The sequence below is a fragment of the Parasteatoda tepidariorum genome, chromosome 10 (assembly GCF_982258835.1).
Source record: "Parasteatoda tepidariorum strain Cologne lab strain chromosome 10, Ptep-v5.0, whole genome shotgun sequence".
In the NCBI taxonomy this organism is placed as follows: Eukaryota; Metazoa; Arthropoda; class Arachnida; order Araneae; family Theridiidae; genus Parasteatoda; species Parasteatoda tepidariorum.
Window position 1 is genome coordinate 102,093,191 of NC_141764.1, and position 8,840 is coordinate 102,102,030.

Consider the following 8,840-nt stretch of genomic DNA (forward strand, 5'->3'; position numbering starts at 1 on the left):
CTTTCTTGGATTGATTTTTTCTGGGTAACTGGTTGGGACTCACCCTCGCCATTTAAAAAAAAATAAAATAAAAACTTGGTAACTAATACTTTGGTTTCTCGAAATGTCAATTTCTTCTGACGTATTGACTTTACACATTGACTGACAAAAATCTCTGCTTACATATTGACTACCTTCTTTCATGGCTAATTCACAAGTTACAGACAATTTTCAAAATCCTGCAAGATCAACAAGATCCCAACGCAGAGTTACGCAAACCTTTCAAAGAATTGACTATAATATCTCACTCACAGAAACTCCTTCCATATCAAAAAATTCTCATCGAAAAGATAATAAAACCATACAATATTCTGATACTAATACATCACCTTCAGTAATCGTTGATCTCACTTCTATCTACGAACATACTTCTCCGGTAACCAACGACTGCATCATCAGTGATACTCCAACTTCTACCAACAAAAATACCTCCATCATGTCACAGACTAAAACGGATATCGAACGCCTTCTACAAATAATAGAGAAAAACATCAACTACAGCTATCATAAGAAAATATTCCTTCCGCAGGAACCACGATCTGCTTCCCAGGTAGCAAAAAGATATGATCTAATATCAGAAAGATGTAATGTAATACTGCCGTGCTAGAAAACGCAATACTCTTGAATCCTATCTTCTAATAGTAACATTCGAACTTTTAAAATAATCATGTATTTCATTACTATTGGTACAGTGCCACATTTTTGTGAAAGGTTATCCCATATTATTAATAAAAAAACAATTATTTATGAAAGAAAACAATAAATGGTGCAATTCATCCTGTGCAATCCTTGTAATAACCTTGTCCTTGAACATCCTTGTGCATCCCTGTGCAATTCAACCTTGCTGTGTGTTTGTGTGATATGCGCAATTGTTGCGGACCATTTTATAAAATCTTTCCACAAAACAAAGATTTATTGCTCTGAAATATAGTTCAGTTGCGCAAAAACAAAAAATTGAATTGAAGAAAAACTTTAAACTGTATGAAATGACTGTAAAGTTTTGGAATTTTTTTTAATTTAAAAATAATAATAATTAAAATGATAACTCATGGTCCTACTGTTGCTTTTTGAAATAAAAATAAAAATAATTTTATTTTATTACAAATACGTGTTCTTAACTTATATTTTAACAAAAGAATATTTATAAGCTTATATTAAACAATGATGGTAGGAATGTATTGCTTTTATAGTTGAGTGAAATTATATTTATATTGTGTTTTGTTTTAAAATAAAATAATTAAGTAGTGAAATGTTTGTCATGATTTGATTTGATTTTTTTTTATTCTTAACTACTGCATTGTGTAATTTATTCTAGTCATTATAATTATGTTTAAGTATTGTGAAAATTCAAGAAATTTTAAAGATATCAGAAGCAATTTATTTTAACATCATTGTTAAACAATAACTCTAACTTATGAGCAATTATACTACTAGCATTGTAATTATTACTTCAATTTTGCAGTTCAAATTTGAGATAAGTGTATATATATTTTTATGATGTTTCAATTAATGTAATTGTAAAATAATGATAATAGTAAAAATTTATTTGGCTTAATATTTAAAATTTAGCAGAACATTTATTTACATTATTGTAAAAAAAAAAAACAGAAAATTTAAATCAGCGAAGAATCTTGTTTAAATTTTTATATATAAGGTTCTTTGCAAAAGCAACTTTTTTAAATGCATAATATATATATTTTTTAAGGCTAATTCTTCATAACGCATACTATATACTCAGAGAAAAACGAGGAATGAAATTGTCTTAATCAAAAATCCATTTTGTTATAGTAACTTTCTCAAAAGAGTAATTGATTGTAGTCAAATTTTGATCTTTAATACAAAAGGCAACTTTTAAAAGATAATGTAAAAACTTTTATTATTTTTTCGTCTCATTCTTGTATGCAATTATATGTTTGTACAAATTTAATTTAAATAACACATAATATTTACTGACAGTTTTGAAATTAAAATGTTATGTAAATTTTTTGCAAAGATTGTTCTTCTTCTTCTTCTTCTTCTTGCTTGAGCTTGTCAGATATGTGGCACCTCTGCACATGTTGCATTTTGTACCATACTCCAAGCCCAATTTTTCCTAGTTCCATTGTCTCGGGTCGCCTACTTTATTAATATAGTCTGACAGTCCCTTAATGGAATTAAGGTGAAGCTCTTTAGGATATGGATTGCCTAAGGTAGTGAGGCGCGTAAGGGCGAGGGCATCACATTCGTATAGGATGTGATGTGCTGATTCTACCTCTTCACGGCATTTCCGACATATTGGTTCTTGTTCGAAAAGTCCCAATCTATGTAGATGTTTCCTGAAATGATAATGCCCCGTGATGAAGCCTACAATTGTTTGAATCTTCAATCTTGGGAGCCTAAGAATTTCAGAAGCAATTTTTGCAGAAGGGCTGCTGATCATGCTTTTAGCATGTTTTTGTCCAGGAGAATTGCGCCAAACTTTGTTCATCTCCTGTTTTTCCCAATTTAGGACAGCCTTCTTTGTAGTCTTCATATTGATTCCACAGAAGGGTTCTGTTCCTATTGGATTGAAAGAGGATCCCTGTTTTGCGAGTTCATCAGCTCTTTCATTACCATCAATTCCCATATGCCCTGGTACCCAAATAAGAATGATTTTATTCCTTTTTGCCAGTTCTATTAGGAGATTCTTGCATTCCAAAACAATTTTTGATTTTACTTGAAATGAGTAAAGAGCCATCAAGGCTGCTTGACTGTCGCTGAAAATAAGAATCCGCTTGCCATGGTAGCCTTTCTTAATATTTATCTGCAGACAGTTTACAATAGCAAGTACCTCCGCCTGAAAGACAGTAGCATACTCCCCAAGACCTTCAAAAAGGTTGAATCTTGGTGACAAGCCACAGACACCCAGTCCTGAGAGGTTACCTTTCTTTGATCCATCGGTATACCAGATTAGATCATCATTTTTTGTATCGATCGTGTTGTTATCCCATTCTTCTCTGGTAGGAAAAACTACTTCAAATGGTCTTTCAAACACGTACTTTCTCTCCATGCAGTCAGAAGGCGTAAGGAGAGTTGGATGGTAAATTTTCTTAGTAATACTGGTATGACCTCCAGAAGAGGGCTTGTCATACCATTGATATTGCAATTTCATTCTATATGCAGTCATTCTGGCAGAGCTGCACATGAAGATATCTAAAGGAGTCAGGTCCAGAATTGCCTCAAGTGCTCTGGTAGGGGCCGTGGACATTGCACCTGTGATACACAAGCAGGCCAGTCTTTGCAGACTTCCCAGCTTATCCTTCACAGTTTTCTGTTCCACTTTACACCACCATATCACTGAAGCATATGTGAAAGCAGGCCTGACAATTGCTGTGTACATCCAAAACATCATTTTTGGTTGTAATCCCCAGTTTTTACCAAGCATGCGTCTGCACATCATTATGCATTTTTTTGCTTGATTGATTTTGTAATCAACATGTTTATTCCAGGTGAGTTTTTGGTCAAGAATTAAGCCTAAAAATTTCACCTCAGAGGCAATATTGATTTCAACGTTAAAAAGTTTTGGGATAAAAAAGCCTTCCCTTTTTATTTTACGAGTGAATGGTACTAGATTGGTCTTCTGTGGATTTATGTCCAGATTCCTCTCTCTGCACCATTTGCTTACATAACTTAGAGCGTTTTGCATAAGTTGGCAAGTTATGTGAAAATCTTTGCCAAGGATGAGTATGACAATGTCATCCGCATATCCCTGGGTATAGTAGCCTGTATTATTTAGATGTTTGATTAGGCTATTTACAACCAGATTCCAAAGTAATGGTGATAGTACACCTCCTTGTGGACAGCCTCTGGTTGTTTTCTTTTCTAATGTCTCGTTAAAGATATTCATTTGAATGGCTCTATCCATAAGTAGGGACTTAATCCATAAACATAAAGTTTGGTCTATCCCTGTTTCCCTTAAGGCATTAAGGATGGATGGGTGAGAGGTATTATCAAAAGCACCCTGAATATCTAGGAAGGTGGCCAATGCAATTTCCTTTCTCTCCAGGGTGTCTTCAATCTTAGATACTAGCTTGTGTAAGGCTGTCTCTGTAGATTTACCAGGTTGGTAGGCAAACTGTAGATTATGCAAGGGGTTATTGCTACCCAGGTAATCCCTAATATGCCTATCAATAATTTTCTCCATAATTTTAAGAAAGAATGAAGATAAGCTAATTGGTCTGAAAGACTTAGCCTGGTCATAGTTACTTTTGCCAGGTTTAGGAATGTAAACAATCCTGGTCTTTTGCCATAGCTTTGGAATATGTCCCAGTGCCAGACTGGCTCTGTAAATTCTGGTTAACACAGGGATGATAGGATCTCCTGCCTTTTGGATCATTACAGGAATGATTCCATCAGGTCCAGGGCTTTTAAGTGGTTTGAAGGTGGAGATAGCCCACCTGACATTGTTTTGATTGATAACGTTCTTAGCATAGGTCCATTGATTTCTTTGTATTCATTTTACAGATCCAATGAAATGCTGTCCTTCATTGCTATCCATATCAATGGCTCCTGGAAAGTGGGTTTTGGCCATAACTTCCATTATCTCTTTTCCAGTGGTAGCAAATTTGCCATCCTCATCCTTTAAGGTGCCAACCATTATGGGTTCATCCCTTCTAAGGATTCTCTGGAGTCTAGCTCCTTCAGAGATAGAATTTACCTCTTCACAGAACTTTCTCCAGGATTCTTGTTTGCTTTTCCTGACATTTTTGTTATAGTTGGTGAGGGCTCTTTTATAGTTGTCCCACTCACCATGTTTCTTTGCTTTATTAAAGAGTTTTCTAACATTTGCCCTTTCAGTTTCCAAGGAGTTGTTCCACCAAGGACATTGGGGCTTTGCTCTTTTGGTACGTATTGGGCAATTTTTATTGTATGAACCTAGAATTTCGTTCTGCAGAGTTTCTGCTGCAATTTCTAGATCATAATTATCTCTAATATAATTTTCTCCCAGTTGAGTCAGCCCCATGATATCATCTTGGAATTTCTTCCAATTTGTTCTCATGGGGTCTCTGAAGTAGCGGTCAATATTTATATTGGAGTTTATTTCAAAATGGATGTTTTGATGGTCGGAACCTGATGGTCTCCCATCTACTTTCCATTTCGTGATATTTTTACTAATAGCCGGTGTTGCTATAGTAATGTCAATTACTTCAGAACGATTAGAAGTTATAAAGGTAGGGTCATTGCCTTTGTTCAAAATATCTAAATTGTAATTAAGAATAAATTCTAAAAGACACTCACCTCTTTTATTTGTGTCTGTGCTGCCCCATACAGTATGGTGAGCATTGCAGTCCAGCCCTAAGACTACCTGCAAGCTGTTTTCTGCACAAAACTGCAGGAGTTTGTGCAGTGTTTGGTCAGGTGGAGCCTTCTCTTCATAGGGTAGGTAGACTGAGCAAAAAACAATTTCTCGGTCTCTTCCCTCTATGTTGAGTCTGACTTTCACTGCTGTTAAATCCCTATGAATAAAATCTGTTAGAGGTAGAACCTTAATATCTTTATCTATTAGGATACATGTTCTAGCTTCACTATTAAGATTATAAATGAGCTTACCTTTTGTTCCTTTGAGGCCACTGATTTTTCCCCTGACAAGCCAAGGTTCTTGGATCAGGGCCAGGTGAAAATCCTCATCAAGAAATTTCTTGGTGAGGTTTGTGGTGTCACTTCTACTGTGGTAGATGTTGGCTTGAAGAACCTTCACCCCCATCATTTTTGGAAGGTTTGTCTAGGACTTTGGCTTGAACTTGGTGAAGTCCGATATAAAATTTATATCCCCTTTTGCCAAGTGTAGCCGCGTCCAGTTCAGGCACGCTAAGGACGATGGTCTGTCCTGATGGTTCATTCTTCCGATGAAGTATGTTCCATTCGGTTGGAGTAAGCCCACCATTTTGTGCCTCAATCTTTCTCAGAACCTCTTTGGACTCCAGTTTACTACAGACTTTCGGCAGTTTAGCAATGATCTTAGTAGTTCTGACAAGTTTCCTTGCCTCTCCTACCAAGAGAGTTTGCTCCTGCCATGGGTTTATCTCAACTACAATCTGTTCCAGCCACTTAGAGCTCCCCAGATCTGCACAATTGATGATAAGTGCCCCATTTTCTAGTCTGCAAGAAAGAAAAGTGGGGACAAAACCCTCTTCATTTCTAGAAATTTTTTCAGTTATCAAGAACTCAAGGTCTAGGGCCTGTTCTTCGGATAAGCGCTCAAGAGGATGTCCTTCAAGAATCACAGCCATTTTAACTGCGGTTAGAGCTTCCTTAAAGGTTATACCTTCAGGTCCTTCTTTCCTGGCAGCCTTTGGGGCTACATCTTGTTCCATCCTTTGGCTTTGTCTTTTCTCGCCTCTCTGCTTTGGTTTGGGTTTTTCTACCCAGGTACCTTCAGCCATCTTCTTTTCTCGGGCAAGTTTCTTTTTCTGTGCACCAGATAGTCTTTTTTTAAGTTTGATCCCATCCATGGAGGCAGTCATGCTATTAATAGCTTCCTGCCCCACTTGAGATGTTGATTGGGTAGAGGTCATTTCTACCTCTTTTGATGAAGGGTTCATTTTATCTCCTTCAGTTGGTTTTTCCCTAGTTTCCTTTTCTTTTGCAGAAATGTCTACTTTGGGATTTTCACCTGCAAATGCAGTAGTTTGAGTTGTATTTTTGTCATTTTCAGCCATAAATTACCTCAAATAAAAAGCTCAGGTAAAGAAAGTCAGCCCAGCATTGCCTGAGTTACTGGGTAAGGCAATTACTCTAGATGTTCGCCAGTCAAACTAGAGGCTCCGTTAAGACACTATAACCGCAGTGCCATTCACCCAAGGCACGGGTCGCGTAACACCTGGGTTACGGGAGTTGGTTCGCGACCTCCTATTTGTTATTCAGAGGCTATCCTGTCAGCGCTACAGGACATTCGGCTATCCACCACCTGCCGTCGCGCCTGGTAGCCGCTCAAGCCCCAGGCTAAGATTGTTAGTTTAATCGAGCATAACACCCTTAAACAATTATCGAATTGATGAAAATTTCTGATGTGCCCATAAAAGTTATTTTAACTTTATAAAAAAATATTAGCAATTTTCATGATATTAGTTGCTTTCTTGGTTTCATTCCCTGGAAAAATTTCTACCTTGCGTTGAAGTTTTGTTTTTAGGTGTTTTGCTAAATAAAATTTCAAATACTAAAAGAATAAAGTTATGTAAGTATTTCTCCATTTAGCAATTCCAGTGAAAAGAGAAGGGGAAAAAATATGTGTAAATTTGTTGAAGTAAGTAATTTGAATATTTTTAAATTTTGTTCTTTATTTGTGCCAATTATTACAAGAAATGTCCACTTGAAAATCAAAAAATTTTAATATTATAAAGGGAAAAAAATTAAGTTTAAATTTCCACTCAGTTCAAATGTAAATATATAACTTTATAATTACGTAGTGTGGTTTTTATTATATAATTTCAGAATATAAATAATGAATGATAATTCTTTATTGTGTCATTTATTGAAAAAAATGACAACTTAAAAATTGAACAATTTTATTTTAGAATTATAAGGGGGGATGTTAAGTTAAAATTTCCGCTTAGTTCAAATGTAAATACATAACTATATATTTATATAGTGTGATTTCTATTATATAATTTCAGAATATAAATAATGAATGATAACTGTGAAATTACAAATGGCTTAAGTTACACATTTAAAATATATATATTTATTACGAACTAACAAATTAAATTGAGATTTTGATAAAATAAGCCCAGTTTTTTTTTAAAAAAATGAGTACATTTTAAAATTAAAGACTTGAAAATTATTAATGATATAAAATTTGTCAGAATACCCATTGTATGAATAAAAGAAAAAAATATCAATAAAAGTTGCAATAAAATATTATTTCCTAATTAAGTTTGAAATATTCAAAAAAATCAGCTGAACATAAGATATACTTTGGAGTAAGAGGAGAAAAATGGAAGGTAGCACAATTCAGTGATATAATTTTATTTAGTATTTCTGTATTGCTAAGTAAATAATGCATGGAATGACATAAAACTATGTTCTATGTTTTATTGCTTCACAACAATATAGAATATTAAGTAAAATTATATCGCCGAATTATTCTACTACTATCCATATCTTCCTCTTGCTTACTCCAAAAAAATAAAAAGCGAAGCAAAATAATATCAGAAAATTCAAAATCTAATATTATATAGCATCAAAACTAATGCAAAATAATATTATGGCGAACGCTAGATAATATTAGTTTGTATAGAATCTAATATTATATAAGGCTGAGCAAACAGCGACCTTTTGTATCTTTCTAATATAAGAAGTTGTGCAAGATAACGTTAGATTTTACCGATTTTCTGATGTTATATAATATTATGTGCTACTTGGGTTGTATCAACGCAATTCAACAAATAAGGAAGATAACTTCGGAACAAGAAACTCATGACTTGATAAACTCTAGAAACTTCCAAACATCTTTGGACAAGAAAATTGACGACATACGAATAAAACTTGCTGACTTTTCATTAAATGTTCACTCCTCAAACTCACTAAATCAAATTGAAGAGAATCTAAAGACCATCAACGCAAGACTCAAAAAATTAGAAAATACCACCTCTATCAATGTTGATGTTCCACGAGTAATAATACCACCAAAACCTATAATAGTAAGACCACAAGAAGACTGCTCCACAACTGATATCGTGGAAACGCTGATTCAGAAAGAACCTATAAACTGCCCGTGAAAAAAATTTATAGAAACAGCAAGATGCTAGAACTAAAGTTTCATAACAATCAACATAAAGAAACGG

General features: G+C 34.6%; 1 protein-coding gene across 1 annotated transcript; it reads right to left on the reverse strand.

Annotated features, from left to right (window-relative positions):
- Nucleotides 1-5,393: 5,393 nt before the first annotated feature.
- Nucleotides 5,394-6,992, reverse strand: LOC147803171 (uncharacterized). The gene is made up of 2 exons (XM_087153527.1): nt 5,608-6,992; nt 5,394-5,513 (listed from the first exon to the last, which is right to left on the reverse strand). Exon 1 carries the CDS (start codon nt 6,714-6,716, stop codon nt 5,721-5,723), a length of 996 nt encoding a protein of 331 aa, XP_087009653.1. The 5' UTR covers nt 6,717-6,992; the 3' UTR covers nt 5,394-5,513; nt 5,608-5,720.
- Nucleotides 6,993-8,840: the final 1,848 nt, after the last annotated feature.

Excerpts from the sequence above, each read along its gene's own strand:
- LOC147803171 (XM_087153527.1), bottom strand. The coding sequence starts at position 6,716 with ATGGCTGAAAATGACAAAAATACAACTCAAACTACTGCATTTGCAGGT.